The 23,702-nt window shown below is 37.3% G+C and overlaps 2 protein-coding genes across 5 annotated transcripts in view; one reads left to right on the forward strand and one right to left on the reverse strand.

Annotated features, from left to right (window-relative positions):
* ANKS1B (ankyrin repeat and sterile alpha motif domain containing 1B) overlaps positions 1-10,268 on the forward strand; it is a 499,785-nt gene extending 489,517 nt beyond the window's left edge. For both annotated transcript variants that reach the window (XM_089523880.1, XM_089523881.1), the window contains exon 28: positions 10,181-10,268. The gene's annotated coding sequence lies outside the window, so the exon portion shown is untranslated. The remainder of the gene's footprint in view (positions 1-10,180) is intronic.
* Positions 1,263-23,702, reverse strand: part of LOC149312067 (apoptotic protease-activating factor 1-like) — a 46,052-nt gene continuing 23,612 nt past the window's right edge. The window contains exons 15-28 of one of the 3 annotated variants that reach the window (XM_089523892.1): positions 22,008-22,142; positions 21,157-21,282; positions 18,828-18,989; positions 16,670-16,798; positions 15,333-15,458; positions 14,536-14,655; positions 9,450-9,575; positions 8,125-8,250; positions 5,891-6,010; positions 5,456-5,581; positions 4,800-4,925; positions 4,039-4,185; positions 3,399-3,488; positions 1,263-1,379 (exon numbers count right to left, since the gene is read on the reverse strand). In XM_089523892.1, coding sequence (XP_089380018.1) covers positions 1,281-1,379; positions 3,399-3,488; positions 4,039-4,185; positions 4,800-4,925; positions 5,456-5,581; positions 5,891-6,010; positions 8,125-8,250; positions 9,450-9,575; positions 14,536-14,655; positions 15,333-15,458; positions 16,670-16,798; positions 18,828-18,989; positions 21,157-21,282; positions 22,008-22,142 — 1,758 coding nt within the window. In that variant the 3' untranslated portion in view covers positions 1,263-1,280. The other 2 variants (XM_089523894.1, XM_089523893.1) reach the window with 2 other exon arrangements.

The raw sequence follows: 23,702 nt of genomic DNA on the forward strand, positions 1-23,702 counted from the left end.
CTTTGCCCAGTGATTCCAGAAGGTTCCGAGCAGCACTGCGCAGGCGCAGTAAAACCCATTTGTATGTATTTGCAGATGACCACTCGAAGAAATACTGTTACAGGTAAGCAACCTGTCCATATTAGCTTTCGTAGACTTCATCTATGTCCTCAGATGCATATATGAAAATATATGAAAGCTAATGTTACAACTTATTTCACTCATCTCAACGAACCACGAAGTCCAGCTCCTAGCTGTATGACAGAAGATGTACAGGCTCAGCCCAAATATCACCAAATATAGAAGGGCCCCAAACTGGGAAAGATTACAATAAATCTTAAGACAAGTTGTGTTGTCAGAACGATACCCCTGTTTGGGGGGAATGTCTCTAGCTGCAGCCTTAGCCAAGTGTGGAAGCGATGCGAGCAACCATTTTATTTCTCCTCAGAGATGCAAGGAGCCTTTGTCAAGTGCACCAGTGAGGCAGGTACCATTTTAAAAAAAATTCCTCTGGAGTACAAAGGGACCTTGCCAAGTGTGCCAGTGAGGTGGGCAACAGTTTCCAAAAAAATAAATAATCCTCAAGCATACAAAGGAACTTTACCAAGCACGCCAGCGAGGCGAGTGGCTATTTTTTTAAAAAAATCCTCAGAGACCATTGAAATAACTTCAACTCAGAAGTTAAATTTCAATTTAAGTATACGATTGTCTCAGAAATCGCAGCACTCCTCTTAAAATATGAATGATCATGTAAAGAAATACCACAAAAACGCAAATTGATCCTGTCAAATGGAAATTTTGAGAAACTTCGATCCATCCTGAACTCCCTTCTCTTTTAGTATTCCTGACCACAGGATCACCCCCAGTATTTTACTGAAATCAGCTTTCCTAAAGTCTAGAATGTGTATCTAACTATGTTTGGTTTCTCCTTTCCACCGTATACAAACTCCAGGAGAACATGATCACCCCCACCTAAGGATCTCACCACTTGCACCCCATTTATTAGGTCATCCCTGTTGGTTAGGATCAGACCTAAAATAGCTGATCTTCTTGTTGTCTCTTCCATCTTTGGACAATGAAAATGTCTTTGAGGCAAGGAAATCAGCCAGTTTGGGACAGTGATGTTGCCTGCTTTGGAAGTGCAACTGCCACCAGAGGCTGCTCCTTACTGCTTGCCTGCTTCATCCCAATAAGGACAAGAGAAGACGACAAGAGAAGAGATGCTAGATGCAAGCAATTTCGAGAGAGAATAAACGGTCAAGAGGCACATATTAAAGGCAATATAGAGCCACCATAACTATTCATAACATAATCATAGCCACTGTAACCTTTGATAATCTCACAGGACTGTGTTCTGACTTCTTCCTTGTATTCAAGAGAAAATTCAAAGCAAGAGGACACTAATAATGAAAAGAAGCAAATGAATTAACAGATGAAGATGAGAGAAAATATACTGCATTTTGCATTATATAAAAATATTTATTGCTTAACAAAATAACAACTTGTTTAACAAAAACCCAACAACATTGCCAAGGCAACGTTTTATATCATTTTAAAAATTCAGTGTAGTCAGCAAGTTTAGGTTTTCCCTTTGATGCACAGATATATATATATAAATTAACATAAAGCAGCACAATATAGCCAAAAGCAAAAGTCTAAGATGCTATTAGTATTCTTACGATATGTTAAAATGCTAGTTAAACTGGAAACAATTTATCCCTCCAAATGATTATAAACCAACAACCTGCCTTTTAAGTATGTAGCTTTTTAATTTTCACTTGCAATAAATAGCACCACCAGATTTTTTTAAAATGTAATTTCATTTTAAGAACTTCACTGGAAATGTTTTCCATGAACTGGGGCATCCTCAATTATTTTTAAACACCTAACCCAACATAATTGTTCTTACTTAACCTTAACCTAAAATGTGATGAAATCCATAACAAGAGTAATTATGCTTCACTGTCCTACATTCCAGCTGCTATGGAATTTTGCATAAAAGAGGACTGGCTTCCTTAACATCTCTTTGCATGGTATATTCTTTGTGTGCAAAACATGAGGATTTTCTGGTCAGTAGGATAGAGGCAAAAAGAGAATCTCAAGTTGCTGCTTGCAACATGCCAGCCCACAGAATCACTCTGCATGTATGACGGCTGGGGAAATGAGAGAATTGTCTACCAAAAATAACTTTTCCAATCCCTGAGCAGAAGAATATTGTTAGTTAAAATAGCAACATGTTGCTCAAGTACATATATGGTAGAAAAAATATGAAAACCCAGAGGGGAAAAAAAACAACCTCAAGACATTTACCATCACATTTTACTTTCATTTTCTTTATCGGATATATTACAATTTAAAAATTATTTTATCAGATCAGAATACTGTAATTTTTAACAGGCGAGAAAAAACTTTGGCAAATATAGAAAGACAATCTGAACAGAAGACATAAAAGATACTGAAATGGCTTTTCAATTCTAAGCAGGTGGATAGACACGAACCTACAGATCCTCTCTGCAGGTGGTATGGGGCAATGCTTTTTTAGCCCAGTAGAATTTTCAAAACAATTATCCACCAGTATATTTAGACTACTATGTCTGAAAAGCACAAGCTGCTACTGCTAGTAGTAACACAACAGTATTGCTTAGTATTTCATTTTATGATACTGGAGCTTTCAGTAATTCACACTGTTTATCAAGGCTTTTGGAATTCACATTATAAATCTATCGGCATCTATAAAACAGCAATAAAAAAAACTATGTTTTTAGGAAACTGCATATGTTTTAACAACACCTTCTATAAGATCAGTGATGAAATGTCAATGTATCATACTCCTTTCAATTACCCTTAGTATATTTCTTTAGCCTAAATTCAACATTACATTAGCACATGGCTGCTAGTGTAATAGAATTTCCTTTCCTTCTACTCACCAATGCAGCCCTATGCACTAACCAAAAATCAGTTCAGGCATCAACGGTACATTTTTACGGTACAGAGAATCTGCAGAAGAATGAGGAGATGACCTCCTTCCTGGTTACATTTACAAAATGCATTCCATCTGTGGAAATACACTAATGTATTCCAATCTTTAAGTAGCTACAGACATACTTAGAAGATGGAAACCAAACTTTAAAGAGTTGATCAAACACAAAATAAATTTACAAATTTACACGCATATAAACATTTACAAATATACATCCATATAAATGCATGTCAGAGAAGGAATCACTTCACATTTCATAAGAACTTCAAGGATTCTGCCACCTCCAAATGCTTCTGGCTCAGAAACATTTACATATATACATCCATATCACTTCTGGCTCAAAATGCTGCAATTACAAAAGCTGTCACAGTCTTTAAAAGGTTTATTCGATAATTTGTAGCACATAAAGAATGCCAAGATTATCAACAGTCACACATACTTTGAAATCTGGGGACACATGTAGAGATTTGAGATTGGTTCCATTTGTGTAGAATGTTTGCCGAGGTTGACCGGTATCCACATTCCACCACTAAAAGGAAGAAAAATGTGTTCACAGTTAAAAAGAAATAAATCCTTAATGCAGCATATTCTAGACATCACAACCAATTTGGGCCATATTTTTCCATATACATTTGACAAGCACACACTATTACTTTTTTAGTCTCAGGTTTCAGTACAGAATGATGTTGACAACATTATACAGGTTGATTATTTCTTATCTGGAATTCTAAAATCCGAAATCTTCCAAAATCTAAAACTGTTCACGTGGGTGGCTGAGATACTGACCCCTTTGCCTTCTAATGGTTCAAATGTATACAAACTTTGTATCATGCAAGTTATTAAAAATATCATGTTCAAAATTACCTGCAAGTATGTTTATAAGGTGCATACAAAATATGAATGAATTTCTTGCTGAGACTTGGGTAGATCGCCAAAATATCTTGTTAACCTAAGAGGGATGAGTTAACATTCTGGCTATTTCTTACCTATACAGGGATCTTAACAAGTAATACCTCAAATAGTTTTTAATATATTGCAAAAACATAATTGTTTTTCATTAACTATTTTATTGAGATTACCTTTATGTATCCCCCCGAAGAAACCAGAATCTTACTGTCAGGGGAAAAGCAAAGGTCTGTTACCCAGCCTCCATGTGCTGATTCTCCTTCACCTATTGAAGCACGAAAACAGAGGTGAAGCAGCTCACCTCTTGAGACATTCCAAACCTGAGGCATAAATAATGCAAAACATATGTTTAGTGTAGTATCATACATAATAATTTAAACATTTTACCGAAGGGCAGTATAAAACACATATCACAGCATAAAGTTTCCCAAATCCACAAAACAAAACATCTTATACTGTACCTTAAGTCTTTTTCAAATTATTTGCCCAGCTTGTTCTCTGACACCTCTGGTTTGCAAATTTATTCCTACCTACTAGGCTAAATTTACTGTTCTGCCTTTTAAACTATTTTATTTATACTCTATCCTTTACAGAAATTCTAGATTTTAAACACAATCATATTACAAATTCACAAATTCAACCATGCACAAAAAATATTGAAACTCAACTTTTTTCGTTATCCTTTTGACATCTTAAAGCAGTTTTAAAAAGTTCCCCACCCATTTTATTTTCTTTGTAGTTGAATAATTAATCCAGAACTACCCTGAAAGCCTTCTCCACTACACACTGTTCCTGTTTTAATGCAAAACCAAAACACAGTCATTCAAAAAACATTTAGCAGACTAAATCAGCCATTTGTACTGATAATTCAGACAGAATTTGCTTTTATCCTATGCTATTCAATAAATCATTTTAAAGTAACAAATTGAAATACCCGAATTTCTCCATTGTCATCTCCTGTGGCAAACAGTTCATTATTAGGGGAGAAAACACAGCATCTTACACAGCCTTCATGACTATTTAGTTTATGAAGAATTGAGGATGTTTCAAAACTCCATATCTGAAGATTTAAAATATTAAACATACTGGTTAACTTGTATTTCAGCATTTTGGGTTCATTTTACATTCCACAACAGATGAACCTGAAATCTTCTGCACAGGTAGTTTATGATACATTGACATATGGAAGATCTGGGACAGGGGCCCGTACAGACAGGCCAAAATAGAGCTGCTTTGGGTCACTTTGGAGGTATGCTGTTTAAATGATGCACGCGTCCTATGAGTCTGGAAAGCACACCAAAGCCATGCTCCAGTGCCTTTTGCCACTGAACAGGAAAGGGGATATTGTTATAGTTTTTATAAAAGTAAAAGTACAGTAGTTATAGTGACCCATAGATGATGAGCCAAGTTTTTTGGGTCAATTTTTTTGACATTTCTAGACTTATACATGTGTATATACAATAAGTATATATGTAATTCTCTCACTAAATTACTACAAACTGCATATGAAAGAGCTTATCTCTGTCTAGATCCTGACCTATACTTTATTAGTATAGAAAATTTATTATGTGTTTGTAAATATTTACTGACCTTGGCAGTCTTGTCAGCAGAGGTAGTGGAAAACATAGTGTTATTGGGTGAAATAGCACAAGAAAGAATAGCATCTTCATGACAGGTGAGATCTTTTTCTAGTTCTCCTGTAAGTGTGTTCCAGAGCTGTAATATTAAAATATTCACCAGTAAACAATTCTTTTGGTCAAAGCATGCAAACAGAATGCCAATGTGCCTATTTTGCTTTCAAAATACTCAGTAACATATAGCTTAAAACATACAATAATCTCCATTCACTGTTCATTTTATCTTTTAAAGAGAGACTCTAATCTTATCTGAAGTTTATTTTATTTTTTTAAATTTTATTTAAAGAACCAGGACAAATATAAAATTTCATATGGCTTGTGTTTGATTCCCTGTAAATTTACATACAAGTACCAGTCTATGCTGTCAGTATGCAGAGTTCTTATTTACCTTAACTGTCCCATCAAATGACCACGACAGAAGCCTTGAGTCTTTTAGAAGATGAAAATTCTTGACAGGTTCATTGTGACCTTTCAGAAGAATACATTCCTCTGACTGCCAATTCCATACCTAATTAAAACAGACATGACAACAAATTAAGAAAAGCATTTTTAAATCCATCAATGACTAGCACATACATATTTTTTCAAAGCAAAAATAGAACCCTCAGACACTTGGATCAGGTGTTTGATACATATCGGCTAGCATCCTGTTGGGAATTTGTGAGTGATCTATCTCAATGTGCCCAATCACTGGGAGAGTGCTACAGTCATCATTCCCCGGCTGCCCAATCTGCAGTGCTTTGGAAACCCTTCAGTAAGGGCTTAAGAGGTAGGTTGTTGAAGGGTGGCATCAGTAGAAGTAACTATTAATGCTGGAGCTCCATCATTGTAGCTACAATGCAGCTTGATGATTCAGGACCTCAGTCTTTGTGTATTATATGGTGCCTAGAGATTTATGGTTTAAGTGCAACAAACCAACAGGATCTCTACAAGATCTTCCACTCTTCACAAATGGTGAGATAAGGATATATGCCTGCAGTTACATTGTGCTTCTGAGGTGATGAAATGCTTTTGAAATGCAATGTACCCCTGATCATTCCCCTCAGGTGAATAATGGATAATGAATGTATCCATGACTCACAGTCATACAACCTATATATTACTTCCACTATCAGAGGTCCTATGCCTCTGAACCTCAGTTCATTGGAAACATAAGCAAAAGACTTTAACTACATCCATCTCTTCCTTGTATACTTGCCATCAGCTTCTATTGTGCAATCATGGCAGTATTAAACTAGAGGCTTTTGGTCTCCTGCAGAATGGTTCTTATGTTCCTATAAGCTAGATGGTACAGCAGAAGTCCCACAGGGGGACAATGCTAGACTTTATTCCTGTTATAATGTGCTTCCAAAATCTTGAAGCACTTCTGAAGCCTATGTTCCTCACAAGAATTATCCCACTTCCAAAGTTAAGGTTCTAGAGATGGTTTGGTACTTGTCATACTGACCAATATGCATTAACAGACACCTTAGCAAAAAGACTGCATAACTAATTCTCACTTGTTTCAGTATTAGCCCTATCCCAGAGTGTGAAGGACAGTTACTAGATGTGGTCACTAACTTCATTTCTGAATTTGAGAGGGACTTCACCAATAGTAGCCCATTGATTAACCTTTTCTCACATTTTTAGTACACTTCTCAGACTGAAACCCAATACAATGCTGATGGAGTGAAAAGCCTCACTGGCATACTTACACAGGATGCCAGTTTGGGGAGGGGGGAGGGGTGTCTGTTAAAAAAAAAACAATTGTACTATAAGCATGTTCTACCTTAACAAACCTTTGTTTCTAGAAATTCAGCCTATTTCTCTTCAGCCCAGCTCTCTTTCTCTTACACTTCCTCTTTGCTCTCTTCCTCTCTTGTTCATCTTGGCTTGGGGTGTGTTCAACCAGCAGGTAAGCTGACCTGTTGCACCACCCAGAATGGAGAAATGCTTCCAGAAGGAAGTACTGGATGCCTCCTTGCACAAGCTTTGAAAATGTGCAAATGTATGTACAATCACAAACAGTACAATACTGCCAATGTTGGATCCTGGTCTCAGCCTTCAAATGACTTAAAGAAAAATGCAATAATGTGCACTTATGGCACTGAAGCATACTGATATTCCAATGAAATCTATTGAATTTAAATGTGTGTATACATCACACCCAATAAATACAAAAAGGTAAAAGCTGTGAAATTTACACTAGTTTAAAAGCTTTCTTATTTATCAGTTGTAAAATCATGATATCTACTTTTAATGTTCATTGTTTTTCATGTTTAAGTAGATGTATCCTACCTTTTACCAAAAAAAGAGCTTCAAAATCTTCAAAAGTGCATTTCCCACAACTGTCATGAAAAAAACTTTTAAAAACTCAAATCAATATCTCCAAATTAATTTTAATAAACTAAATCAGACTCATTAGATTTAAAGCTTGCTTTTTCATAACACCTTATTCTAAGATGCTACATATTTTAAGTTTTGAAAACATATAAAGGGAAATTTCCCGCATACCATAGTTCTCATAACCTCTGGCTCATCTAAGCAGTTACAGAGAGATTCAAGCAAAAATATTTTTCTAGGCGGAACCTAAATTTTCCAAAAAATATTACAGATATCCTAACCATCAAAATATTCCAACACCTGTATAGTTGAATCATCAGAGCTTGAAATAAGCATTTTCCCATCAGAAGTAAACTGGCAGTGTTGTACAGCTTCTCTGTGTCCAGTTCTAGATTTTAAAATGTTTCCATCTGACAGACTTAAGACCTGTGTGAAATGAAACAAATGGCATATGTGAGGCATTCATAAGCAAAGGAAAACATGATCTCAAAGAGGCAAAATGCCCAAGTATTTTTTAAAAACTTTAATACAGTGATGTCTAACCTTTTAGAGACTGAGGCCCGTTACAAACGGGCACCCTAGCACGGACTCAGTCCGTACTAGGGTTAGAAAGGGGCGTCTCTTCCAGATGCCCCTAACCCTAGTACGGACTGAGTCCATATGAAATGGCGAACGCACTGCATCCACACGTCACGCCCCAGAAATGACGCCGCGAGTGCGCGCTTCGGCACTTACGGCGTCTCTTCCGGAGCACAGGAAGGAGTGCGATTTTCGCACTCCTTCTTTGCAGCGTCCAGGAACCGCGCTGTTTGGCTGCTGCAGTTCCCGGACACAGCAACCGGCAGTGGCGCGAGACCACCCGTTTTGGGCGGTCTGTAACGCGCCTGAGTGCCTAAATTCAGACATGTTCTTGCACCGAGTGTCACCGATGCTGGAGGGCAGGACTTCTGGGGCAGGACTTCCACTTTCCAGGGGCAGAACTTCTAGGGGCAGGACTTCCAGGGGGGAAAATCCAAGGCACATTATCTCAGCCTCAACTAGCAATAGCAACCCCCCCCCCCGACGAAACTTGCCAGGAAAACTCCATGACAGCTTCACCTTAGGGCTGCCATAAGTTGGAAATGACTTGAAGGCACCACACAAACAACTCGCACTTTCTCAGCGTCAGAGGATGGCAATGGAAATCCCCCTGTGACAAAGCTTGCTCCATGACAGTTTCACCTTAGGGTCGCCAGGAATGACTTGAAGGCACACACGCAAGCACGCGCGCGCGCACACACAAAGCACACTCTCTCAGCCTCAGGCTAGCAATAGCAAAAAAAAAAACCTCTGATGAAACTTGCCAAGAAAACTCCATGATAATTTCACCTTAGGGTTGCCATAAGTCAGAAAGAACTTGAAGGCACGACACACACGTCATGCTCTCTCAGCCTCAAGGGACAGCAAGGGCAGACCCCCACTGCTCCTTCCCCTGTCCTCCTTTACCTTTAACTGGCTGTAGGCTGTGATATTGCTCTTGTGATAGACAGACAGACAGACAGATGAAGACAAAGAGAGAGAATACTGTACTGAACAATAAACAGAATACAAGCAAAGACTACTCATTCTGAAAATCAGTTGCTTACCTTTACTGTTCCATTCTTCTCCCCAAATGCAGCAGTCTGCAGATCATTGCTCAGGCAACAACAGCATATGAAATGATCCTGTCCTTTAGTCAAATGAAAGGTCTGGCCTGTGTATCCATAAATAAGCTGCAATGCAATATATAATTGAAAAAGGATTATAAAGCACAATATCTTTCTTCAGAGAACATCAGTCCTAAAGAAAATGCCTGAATACTTTCTCAGTGGAAACTTTTAATCATATTGACAACTTCAGTGCATGCTACCTTTTTATATGCCCTTCAAAATAAAGAACTATAGAATAAATGGCTCTGTACCGCTACTTTTTATTTCTACAAACCACTCGGTGATATAGGTTAAGAGAGGATGATTGGTCCAAGATCTGTACCCCTGACAGAGTAGGGATCTGAATCCAGGGTTTTCAAGTCCAAACCTCTCTTGGAATTACGTGAGATTTCCAATCACACACACAAATTCCATTGCTAGTGTAGTTTATTATAACTAGAATTAAATGGAAGGCTACATGGAAGTTACAGTACTTTGGCAACACTATATCCATGGATTAAGTTTGATGTATTGGGCTAGCTTTCCACATTAACTTTAAATCAAACGTTTTGTACAGGCTATGAGGTTTTCTGACATTTCATATACAGTACATTAATTGGTGTGTGGGGGGGGGGGTAACTGCACTAAAAATGAATATTAAAATTAATGTTCTATTTTTGTCTTTTCAGAGGTGCAATGACAACCAGTAACAATATTTACAAAGCTCTAAGGAGAAAAAGTCATGACACAAACATGTGAAGAATGGGTGTGACTGGCATACTTGTTTCTTTTTTCTTTTCCATTTTTTAAATAAAAAGAATGCTAAGTGCTTATCTTTATCTTAGAAGTCTGAGTCCTCCGAAATCTGCTTAGAACAAGTCATCCTATCACAATCTGACTTCTTCCATGTCTAAAAAAAGCTTGTACTTATTTTTCAGAAATATTTTAACTATTCACTGACATGTAGACATGATCAGCATCACAGCATAGAGCAGCTGCAGCCTTTTCTATTTCCCACTTCACCAATATCCATAGCAACGCTAATATATTAAAAAGAAGAATGAAGAGGAATATTATTCAATGTATGTATGCATTTATAGTCACCCATGCAAAACAGCTGCTACATAATTTTTAAAATTTAAACAAAATAAATTATGCAGGCTGTTAAATGCATAGTTTCATAACATTAAAAGAGTAATAAAACATGAAGGTGTGCATGAATTTATCCACTTGTAGAAGACTAATGACCACTGGTGTGAACAAGCAAATGCTAGAACAAAAGCCAGCCATATTTCTGGCTTCATCATTGGCCAGTACTGATGCCCTTTATACCTTGATGGATTCTAATTCTTTTGACCTCCCACACTGGTGTATAATTCCTCGCAACAATAAGAATACAGTGGGGGGGCAGTATTTATAAAAATATAGTTACATGTATTTCATTATTTCATTTTGTTACTTTAATTATATTTTCTCAGAACAATGAGTGCTGGGAATATTATTAAATATTGTAGGATAGAGACCAGAAATATGGAAGTTGGAGGGAAGAGACTACACTCATCCCTCCACTTTTGCAGCTTTGACTTTTGCAGATTTGATTATTCATGAATTTTATTAATATATTCTCTCTAGGAATATCTATGTCCTCCAGAGCAACTCTACAGTCAACTTTAACTAAAAGTCAAACTGAAGGACCTAGATATTCCTAGAGAGAACACTCCACTAGGCATTTGGAGCTCCTCCAGCACAATTCTTTGGTCAATATCTGGCAGATGTTGATCACAGAGTTGCACTGGAGGACCTAAAGATTCCTAGAGAGGTGTTCTCTCGGTAAAAACATAGAGTTTTTGTTATTTCTGGGTTTTCCACATTCATGAGGGTCCTGTGCCCCTAACCCCAGCAAATATGAAGAAACAAAAGTATAGTAATCTGGAACAGGGCACCAGCTGGTTAGCTGGAATCATGAACATTTTGCTGCAAGTCCCACTTGTCACTAATTAGTAAAGTAAATTTGATCCAGTTTTCCAATGAACAAGGCCAAAAAAGCAAATCTTAAAAGTTCAATTGTTTACAGTCATTTTGGACTATTAGAATTCTAATACAATCAAGATACTAACAGCATAATCCCTTTGTTAATGACCAAAATGTTACAAAACTAGTAAACCTAGTAAACAAAAGTAGTATTTTTCAGAAATGAAGAATATGTAACAATAATTTCAGAATGAAAACAAGCTTTCTTGCCCCACCATAGAAAGCCTGCAGTTTTTAATGATTGCTAACTTGTTGAATTTTTTTCAGTTTCTGCCATAGTCCCTTGTAGCATGCAAAAACTCCATTTAGCAATGCACACTTCACTGAAAAACGGACATAGGCTCTTACCTGTGATATGTCCATTTCCAGTAGACATATGTCCATGTGAGTAGGAGGAGCATAACCCAAATTAAGGGATTTGGGGTTCTTATCTACTGGGAAATTAGGTGCTGATGTGTCTTGTAAATCACATTTAATAATATTAGTTGGATTAACTCATTTTTCCCAAAGTAGACCTGAATATTTTGAGATATATTTCACTACAAGAATTCCCAGAAAGACCTGTAGCATAACTGTAACTGTAAATCAGACATTTAGAAGTTTTACAGTCGGTCTGTCCCATTTGCAGCTTTGACTTGTGCTGATCTGATTATTTGCAGATTGTATTATTATGTTTTCTCTAGGAAACTCTAAGCCCTCCAAATTCTGCCTGAAGATGGATATAGTTTTGCATTTGAGAACCTATAGATTCCTAGAGAAAACACTTTATTGGCATTTACAGGTGCTCTAGAGTGATTCTATGGTCAACTTCTGGTGGATGTTGACCACAGAGTTGTGCTGGAGGACCTAGAGATTCCTAGATAATTGTTCTCATGGGTAAAAAAATAGTTTTTAGTTGCAATTTGCTCCATTTTCACAGGGGTTGTATACAGAGCACCTCTAACCCCAAAAAATGTGGTGGGCATACTGTATATTTTACAAGTGAACAGAAACTAAAATTAATGGCCCAAAACAGATGAACCAAAAGGTGTAGCTTCTGGACACTTCGAGGACATGGTGTGCAGGTGACACATGCCCCCAGATTGGCTGGTAGCCGCTCCAAGGCCAACTAAGGCGGTCTGAAGGCGGTGGCAAAAGGTGCAGTTAAAAACCACTCCTGCCAGCAGCTCATTTGGGACCATGGTGGTGGCCCACTTTCACAGCAGTTGCCCCGGCTCCCAGCCAATCAGGGCTGGAGTAGAAAGTGGCTGCTCCAAGTTGCTGGTTTGCTCTGCCCCTAATGTTATTAATTTCCTTGAATGCTCTCTACTGGGCAGGTGACATGACCCAAAGTTGCATGAAAACTGACTGTTGGATGAATTAGACACTTACACAAGGATTTGTGACTCATATTGGAAAAAGAAATGTTTGCTCTTCCCACCAGGTGTCCATTCTTCCTGCCTATACACAAGAAACTCTGGGACGTTTAGCTCTTGATACAATAAATCCTGATGAATAGATGAAAACAAATTTGTCTCTCAGCAAGCTACCTTAACTGTATAAACACACTCTCTCAGTTCTAAAGAAGTCTTAGACTGCGATCAGTCTAGGAAGCCTAGTAGTTTCACAAGAATGCCCTAACACTGCTTCAGATTGACTGACAATCTGGACAACTTACTATATATATTCTAGGCACAATCTAAAGTTTATCCTCATTTTCCCCATCACAAGTAATGAGATCTGCAGCCTAGGCCAGCAACTCTAGGACACAGTAAAGTGTGCCTTCCTCACCATGAGTCTGGAAACCAGGATAAAACTTTTAGCACAGGAGTTATATGTGCACAGGCCTGGCTGCAAAATTTTGCCCTGGTTGTAGCCTATGGATCAAGTCCAAGAGTAGTCCTATACAAAGCACATTACAAAAATCCCATCTTGGTGTTTCCAATCTATCATATGGCTAGATTACCTCTGCTGAGGAACAGTCTCAGTGTTAACACCACTGAAGACAGAGAAATTACCCAAATCCCAGACTTGGAAACCACCTACACTCAGGGCCTCAGTCTTTCCACGACTAGAGTTCTGTCAATCAGGCCTCATCCAGCCCACCACTACATTCAGAAACTGGTCCATAACTGACCTTAGTATAACAGAGATGAGTGTCATCTACACACTTACGACATCCGGTGCCAAATCCCCCAATGATTGCCTCAATGGGCTCTGTTAGATGTTTAAAAGATTGTGTTCTTTGGCATTCCACAGTCAATTTCCAATGGGCAGAGACTAATTCTCCGTTGCCACATTCTGGAACCAACCATACAAGCAGGAGCAGAACCACTGCAATACAGTGCTTCCCATTCCAGCAGAAAACTACTGTCCATGATATCAAAAACCATGGAGAGATCAAAGAAAAGTAACTAGTTACACTTTCTCATTCTTCTTCCAATGAAAATCATCCTCAAGGCAACCAAGTTCAATTTTTTTCTCAAAATGAGGACTGTAACTTTATTGAAATGGGTCTAGATCAGTGGTCCCCAAACTGTGCTCTTTAAGGGAGTTTGGACTTCAGCTCCCAGAATCCTAGATTGTTGGCCAACGTGGCTGAGGCTTCTGAGAGCTGAAGTCCAAAATCTCTTAAAGGGCACAGTTTGAGGACCACTGTTCTAGATAATCCACATCTTCTAAGAGTTTCTGGAGCACAATTCTTCAAGTGCAAGCAAGTGCCAATAAAGAGCTTCAAACAGCAGATTACTACAGATTACTTTTGCAGACAGGAGAAACCCACATCAGTATCTCTACCTTTTTAAGGATGAGCCTAAAATACTGCTACCATGGGAGAACAACAGAAAGCCATTGCATGATTTAAACACAAATGAACAGTATAAATATGCTAAGAATGGAGTTTTGCAAAAAGCTGACATTATATAGAACTATAAGTTGTATTCACAATTATTCTTTTATGATTCACAGAGAGCAGCCCTGTAAGGTACAATACAAGCCAAAACAGGTATAACACAGTGCACTCAAACATACTTACTTGCAGATGCTTTGAACTATCAATGGCTAAGATGACTACTTCATTGGCCAGAAACCGAACATCTATTTCACGTTTCAACACAGTGGCAGAGAGGCTGCACACCTTACTTGTCTCCCAAATCTGTTTAAAACAGCAGAAATTCTACAAGGTCATAATTTTTTAGACACTGACCACAAACAAATCAGCAATTTGTATTTCTGTTTGTTATTTAGGATGGAAGAACGAATGAAGAAAGAAGTGCTGTGTGATGGTCCAAAAACGTTTATTTCCTTAAAAGGCCAACATATTTTGGCCTTAACATCAATTGGTCTTCTTCAGGTGCTATTCAATTCTGATATTTCTGGAATTGCAATCTGCACTCTCTATCAAAGTGGACCTTCTGAGTGAGCCTGCTACTCCAGAAACATCTGAGAAGTGAATAGCCCCTTCAATTGGTGATAAGGGTGGCTTTGTCTCATTTTGTTCTTCCACTGTGAATACATACTTTCCAGGTTTTTTTTTGTTCTGTTATTTATGATAAATAAATTTAACATGTTTTAATATGTTTTTTTAAAAATATTTTTATATGTTGTAGTTTTTATGCATAATTTGTTAATAATTCTGGATTTGATCTACAAGTAAATCTTAGAAATCTACAGTTGGATAGGACTGAGTCATGGCAGTGAAAACAGGGTCAAACTGCATTATTTTTGCAGTGCAGAGGCAATCATAGAGGGCAATTAAATTAATTTCTCGCTTCTTGTTAAATAAGCAATACAATGCTTAGAAAATATCTGGGAGGAAAAAAATAAACATACCCTTATTGTTTGGTCATCAGAAGCAGTGAGAAACAGAGAGCCGTCAAAAGAAAATGTCACAGAATGAACCCAGCTCATATGTCCACGACAGTCAGCTATTTTGGAAAGGGACTCAATATTCCAGATCTGAAGCAAATACAGTTTTAAAAAATAAGTGATACTATACCATAGTGGCTATTTGGGGCATCTTTCTTTTCTACTTTTAACACAAGAACATAAAAACAGCAATGCTGAATCAGTCATAATACCTCTTTAGTCCAGCATAATGTACCCAGAGCTGCCAACCACCTATGAGAAGCTGACAAGCAGGATATGAAGTCTTCTCTTGCTGTTATTCCCCCCAAGTTAGTTTTCCACTAAGTATTCCTGAGTGACTTTGTGAATTAGTCAATATCTAAAGACTTCATTTTCAGGAATCTACACTTCAAACAGATATCCTTCGACAGAGGAACTAAATACTCATAACATGTATTATTAAAATATTAGATCATTTTTCTAGAGAGAGAAAGTTGTTAGTAGTTATCACACATAAACTATATTAAATATATAATTATTATATATATGCAAAGAAACTGATGACTCAATTCAGCCCTTTTAATCATAAAAATGGAAAAGTTGTACTAACCAAGAAGCTTCTTTCTGGGATGGCAGGGGGAGCAATTCATTGCAATTGGGTTTATCCCCGTGTGCCAACCTGACCAAAAGAGTCAATGCTCTTTTCTATTACTACTTTTAAGACTCCCCCTTTCCCCATCAGTTTCATTATTTAGCCATGCCTATCACTTCTATATCCTCTCCTAACCCTAAAGACTTAAACTGTCACAATTCCTTTGTTTATATATTTACTTTTTCTGACTCCATACAAAAGTTAAATGAACACAGTGATACCACTGGTCCATCTGGGCTCAGTATTGCTCACTCTGATTGATAACTAAACTCCAGAATCTTGAGTTCAAAACACACTGCAGAAATAATCCAGTTTGAGACTCCTTTAACTGCGATGACTCAATCTTAGGGATTACTGGGAACTGTAGTTTTGTGAGACATTTAGCCTTCTCTGTCACAGAGCTCTAGTGCTAAAATAAAATTACAGTTCCCAGGATTCCCTACCACTGAGCCAGGGCAGATAAAGTGGTCTCAAACTGGACTATTTCTGCAGTGTGTTTTGGACCTCAATTCCAAGACTCTACCCATGCCACCTACAGTTAACAATGGCTGAACATTCACACTTCTTGCAAGCATGAGAAGCTGGAGCTGCCCTCTCTTCCCGCTCTAAAATCATCCACCATAACAAATGGAAAGGAATTACTTACATTTTATTAAACACAGTTACTTACCTCCACAGAATAATGTGATAAAGCAACTGCTACCATCTGACTATTTGGACAAAAATCACAGTACTGAATAGTACTTTGGTGGCTTATAAGGACTTCTGCCAACAAATCACTGGTTTTGGTATCAAAAAGCTGAAAAGATAACAGCCATTTTAAGATAACTGTACTAGTCACATTAAAAGATCTCAAGCAATGGGTTTGGTCAGCTGGCAAATTGCTTGTCTGCAGAAAGGAAAGTGAGCCAATTTCCCTTTCATCTGCAGCATATTTGTGCAGGAAAACTGTGCAGAACAAGTTTGTGGGAGGTGTAGAGTTGCAGTGAGGAGGAGATGACAGTCCTTTCATGCTAACAGGCAACTTCTGCTATGACACTGGATTTCAACCATACTGGTAACTGCTGATTATTATTTTCTTACACTGACCGTCACTGATGAAAGGCAGTTCAGATCTAGGATCAAGCCTTTTTTTAAACACTGTGAACAGTGGTGTCCATCAGTTATTAGCGTGAAATTATCTTAACAATTTCACTTTTAAAACCATAAATATATTTATAATAAATAATAGGCAATTAACAGATTTAACATTCATTAAAAAGGAAAAAAATTCTACTACTAATCTTCAAAAGCATACTATTCCTGCAAACTATAATTAAAAAGCTAAGTTATTAAAGTCTGAATAAAAGCATTATTATTGTGTCAGCATTAGTCCCACAACAATTTAAGAATTCAAGTGTAAAATCCCCAAAACACTCTTTATAATGTTAATTATTTCATAAATTCATTAAAATAATTTCTAATTTCAACTACAGTTGTTCTGCTTCCTAAGCTCACAGAACCTTTTGAAAGACTGCTGAAATGTTTCAAAGAGTTAAAATTTTATTTTCCTAAACTAAACCTACATTTTTGTAAAAGACTAACGATATTTGCATAAAAGCAACAAGCTGGAGGAAAAGCACAGAGTTTGTTACAAGTTTGTTTCTCTAGCTTCTCAGACAAACCAAATGATCAGCTTTGGACATCAGCAAATCATGGATGGCCTGTGGTTTGTTCAGCTGTTCTTGCTGATTAACACCAGTATGTTGCTTTGCTCCCAATAAAGCAGAATTATTTAGAAATCTGGCTTACCAGTGAATCTAAATGTGCTCATGAAAATGTTTAACACATTTTATTCCTTACAAGAGAGCATCCAGGTAGAGCCAGTGAATGAACTTTTATGAGAGTTTACTCTCTGAGGTGCTTAATGTAAAAATTAATTAAAAGCACAATTGTACTTTTAATGGGTGCAGATATACTAGTGGTGATCTCTTAACTGAAGAATTTGCAACTCCCACTATACATCTCATCTTTACAGTACAAATCTCCTTCCATCTGCCTTAAATGCATCATAGCATTTTACCAGCAAAAAGGTAACTATGGTTAAGAATGATCATATTCAACTTACACAGCATTTACTAATCACCTTCAAACCCTGGTTAATATTAAATACAATTAAGACTTGTAATTAACAGTTATTCATTCTGCATGGCCCCAGATGGAGAGCAGCACTGTCTTTATTGCCTGGTACAATTCTGCAGGTTGATATCAAAACTATAACAGAATAAGGGATAACTGTTAAAGAGCTATCCCCTTGCTGTATAAAAGTGGTGGTCAGATAGTGAGTTAACAGAAATTTATCCTATGAAAAATCCAATTATAACATGGCTATCTCCAAGAGTATGGAGATAGTTAGAAACAGGTGAAAATGTTAGTGTTTACATGCTCAGGACACATACTATTCTACAGAAAAAAATGTTGCCTGGAGAAGAGCACTTGACTGAAGTGGGAAACCTGTAGCCTTCCAGTTGGTACTGGATGAAAACTTCCATCAGCCTAGTGTTCACAAATATCTAGTAGTTAAAGGTCCCGTATCCCTGATCTTCATCCTGATCTGAACAGGATTAATAAATTCTTAAGATCTGTTTTTCCCTTCTGTCTCACTTTTCTTCTTCCACTCCATTTAAAAATGTAGCAGTGACTTCTAAGGAGAATCAAGTACCAATAGTCAGATAGCAAAGCAAAGCTTTCTCCAGCTAAAAAAATAGACTAGATGTCAAACACCAACTGAAAATAACACAGTGACTCAAAGAGAAGATATTGCCATTGACATGCTATTAAATACTTACGAAAAGTTTATTTTTGGCTGCTACCACTATTGTAGTACCATTAGATGACCATGAACAACATTTCACTAACACTTCCACATCATCTTGGTAGTCATCCACATTTCTGAAGTAGTCTCCTATGTCAATAGTTTTCAGTTCATTTGCTGAATGCACATACCAAAGCTTTAGATATAAGTTTAAAAAAGAAATACTGAGTTAACTTTTTTGAAAAGTCAGTATGGTAGAAGACAAAAAGAATGCTAGCTAGTGATTTGGATTTTTTTTTAATTTTTAAGATATTTGGAAATAACCAAATACTGTACCCAGCTAAACAGTTTCTTCTCATATATGCAGTACAACGTAGGGACTAGTTCACACTACATAATTATAGTATCATATGCTACTTTAACTGCCATGGCAACATCTTATGGAATCATGAGGCTTGTAGTTTGTTATTATTATTATTATTAAACTTTATTTATAAAGCGCTGTAAATTTACACAGCGCTGTATATACAATCTTTTTAATTAGAGGGTTCCCTGCCCTCAGGCTTGCAATCTAAAAAGACACGACACAAAAGGAGAAGGGAGTGGTGGCGGGGAATGGGATGAGGTCCAGCAGTTCTTCTCTACCTCCAAGGCCTGGACCAAGGCAGATGGACTGGAGGGAGGGCTTGGCTTCTTAATGGATGGTTAATCTTCTTCCAGGCAGGCCTGTTGGAGCAAGCCTGCCTCTCTCTCCCTCAAGATGGAGGATGAAGTACTAGAGCTCTCTGGCTGAGAATGCTCAATATGCCTCTCTAAACTCCAAATCCCAAGATTCCACAGAAAGAAACCATGGCAGTTAAGGCAGAATACAGCACTATAATGGTGTAGTGTGAATGGTCCCTTAGTGTCAAAGCGTTGGTGCAGGCTTTGCTTTTTTCCAACTGTGCTACCAAATGTTGTGCTTTAATTTCCCTCCACAAGAATGAATGCCAACCTTTTTGTTGTGAAAATCAAATGAGCTTCTATCTACATAGTCTCCTTGTGAGGTTGTGCTTCTTAGAGGGAAGTGAAACAGATTTTAAAAAAAATATAATATCATAATATATTACTTTCATTTATTTCCCATAGAAATATATTATTATCTATTATGTTTATAAATAATGGTGACATTTATATATTTCAACTTCCCATTAAAACACTGTAACAAAAATTCAGAACACTATAATGTACCCTACAATATAACAGAGGAGATCCAGTTTTAAATGGCCTGCACATACATGGAATTTAAACAACTCCAAATATATTTGTTGTGAGAATGAATTAAATGTAAATAGCATATCATTTTATACCATTAAAATGATTAAGTTATTATTAAGTTATTATTAAAATTATTGTGTGCAGCAGAGAGATGCATAGGGTTTCTACCATTAGCACTAGTACAGGGTGGGAAGGATGCTATAGGACTCAAAGAGGCTAGTTTAGATCATACTGCAATCCTGCATACTAGTTGCATCCAGACTGCTCAAACTAAGGACATGACAAAAACAGAAATGCAAAGCAGAAGAATTTCAAAGGAGCAAATTAGGCTGCATCCACATTGCATAAATAATCTAATTTGATACAACTTTAACCACCATGGTTCAATACTATGGAATGCTGGAAGTCATACTTTGTTGTGATGCCAGAGCTCTCTGACAGAGAAGGATAAATATCTCACAAAATTACAGACCCTAGAATTCCACAGGATTGAGCCATGGCAGTTAAAGTGGTGTCAAACTGGACTATTTCTGCAGTGTAGATGCAGCCTCACTTAAAGAGATGAATTTACTTAAAGAGATTATGGTCCAGATGTTCTCCCAAAATGGCACATCCTAAATTCAAATGGGTAACTCATGAGTCAACATGACTAGAACTCTGGCCTTGTATTGGAGCAGTAAGAGTATCACTTGAATGGAGTTAAGACATCACTATACAACTATACATGGATTGTTTTTGTGGGTTTTTCGGGCTATGTGGCCATGTTCTAGAAGAGTTTCTTCCTGACATTTCGCCAGCATCTGTGGCTGGCATCTTCATTCTCCGAAGATGACAGCCACAGATGCTGGCAAAACGTCAGGAAGAAACTCTTCTAGAACATGGCCACATAGCCCTAAAAACCCACAAAAAACTATGGATGCCGGCCATGAAAGCCTTCAGCTTCACATATACATGAATTAATTCTTGATTTCAGCCAGTACAACCATGAGCACATGCATGGTTATAATTTTTGTATTTTAAAAAGCTTTTAGATTCCAGCAGAGAACACAAAATCAGAAGATGCTTTAATCTGACTTTAAATACCACCTGAGAATCTCCAAACATACCTTTAAAGTTCCATCTGCTGAACAGGTAGCCATGTATTTATCATCTGGTGAAAATCTGCAGTGAGTAACAGAATTGCTGTGGCCAAACAGTGTATTGCGGCAGTATTTCTTGTTCAAATCCCAGAGCTGCATTTAAAAATAGTAGAAAAGAAATGGAGGAACCAAAAAACATTAAGGAATTTCTGGGAAATGAAGTAGAGTCTCCTCTATAAATCAGTGGTCCAAAACACACTGCAGAAATAATCCAGTTTGATACTGCGTTAACTGCTGTGGATCAGTGTTAGGAAATTCTGGGAACTGTAGTTTTGTGAGAAATTTAGCCTTCTCTGTCAGAGAGCTCTAGTGCTAGAATAAACTACAGCTGCCAGAATTCCCTAGCACTGAGCCAGGGCAGTTAAAGCAGTCTGAAACTGGATCATTTCTGCAGTGTGTTTTGGACCCAAAAGGGCAGGACAGGTCATGTAGGAGTGGATCCTTCATGTATCTTTCCCAGAAATCATTTACAGAAAAATTATCTATAACAGGCAAGAACCTTAAGAATATTTAGAACTGGATCTATAATAAATATGGTGTTCGAGCATGAAAGAATATTAGTATCTTCTACAGTAAACTCAAAGCACAAAAGTGATGGATATAAAGAAGCACAGTCCTATTCCCTCTACTCTGGCAAAGAGAGTTCACATATAGTGCTCATGCGGCCTCCAGTGGCTAAGACTAGAAAAGCAAGACTATAGATACTAAATTCAGAGCTCAAATAAATTTCCATGAATGTTCTATCACAAAATAGTCAGAAGCCTAATAAAAACTGTAAAATGAATGTGAACATTAATACCTCATCCTTCTATACTTACTTTGATAAAGCTGTCATTTGAACAAGTAGCTAACAGAAATAGGTTATGATTTGTATTGTTAAATTGGCAGCAGTTGACCTGCTCTGTATGTTCTTCAAATAAGCACACAAGTTGACCTGTTCTTGAATTCCAAACCTAAAATAATTTTATACAATTAAAATACTATAAAACATTTTTTCTAACACATATCATACATTCATTTAGACAAGTGACAAAGCTTTGTGGAATAAATGACTAGACATGCAATGTATTTTTAGTTATCACCATTTTCACCATGGTGTAAATTAATTTGAAAATTAGTTCAGAACATGCAAGTGTTAATGATCTGTGTAATCAGATCATGAGCCAGCCAGATATGAAAAGCAGCATAAATTTACTAAAGGCAAATTTCTCCAAACAAGTCTGATTCTTTATCATGCAAAAAGCTGGTATTATAGACAAAAATAATGCAGTAGATACTATCTGACGTTTATCTGAAACTGACAGATATTAGCCGCTATACATTTACATGGTTAGAATCTATAACTCAGTGATGAATCACTGGACTTGCATGCAGGAAGCACCAGAGAGAACCATCAACATCTCAAATTAAAAAGAATCCGATATGATGTGACAGGAAAGACCTCTACATAGGACCCAAAACAAACACTGTTGGTCAGAGTGAACAGTGCTGGGCTAGACTGGTAATGGGAAAAAATTACTGAATTCAATTAATAGAAAAACTTTATTTGGAGACACAACTATCCATTTCCTTATTAATTACTCTTGGAGCCTATTTATTCACCTTTTTCTTTTAAAAAAAACACCTATAAGAAAGATATGGAAGTGTACAATTGTGAAGTATAGAAAAGTCAGAAGACACAAATAAAGTTATTTAATAAAATACAAATAGAATTACACTTCATAGAAAAGTCCAAAATTGTGCTGCTGGAAACAAAAACATTTGTACTACTGGCTTGGCATCACATCTGCTAGAAAGGATTTGATAGACGTGAGCTGCTGCCACACTGCAGAATTAATGCAGTTTGACATCACTTTAACTGTCATGACTCCATCCAATGGAAACATGGGATTTGTAGTTTGTTGTGACACCAGAGATCTGACAGAGAAAGATAAATAAACAAAACTAAAGATCCCAGAATTTCATAGCACTGAGCGGTGTCAAACTGCAAGAATTCTGCATTGTAGATGCTTCCGTAGACAATGAGTTCTGGATTCAAATTACTAGTACAGCCATGAAGAGCAAGTAAGTGATCTTGAGGCAGTCAGTATCACTCAGCCTAACCTATCTCATGGATCTGTTTTAAGAATAAAGTGGAGTTGAAGAAGAAAATAACCAAGTATTATATAAGCAATGGGTCATCTGGTAGATTAAATTCTGGGGAGTACTGGGGGGGCTGGGAAAAAAAGAGCTTAGGGCTGCACAGACCCTGCAGGCTGCACTTCTTCCTTCATGCTCTAGGGCCATGGAATTCCCTTACACCATATAGCTTGAATCACATAGCTATTTATTCCTAGTTCGGTGTGCCTGTAACTTGACTGATAGTAATCTGTATCTTACATTTTATAAATCTATTTGGAATGAAACACCCAACAGATTATGATTATGCTACACAAGATAATTGTACATGGATCCTTATCACTTTGGACAGGTTCTGAGATATGTGTTCAATTCTAGGCAGAAAGAGGCCTTCT

This window comes from Sceloporus occidentalis, unplaced genomic scaffold, assembly GCF_023333645.1.
Source record: "Sceloporus occidentalis isolate IW3139 unplaced genomic scaffold, rSceOcc1.0.p SCAF_5, whole genome shotgun sequence".
Lineage (NCBI taxonomy): Eukaryota > Metazoa > Chordata > Lepidosauria > Squamata > Phrynosomatidae > Sceloporus > Sceloporus occidentalis.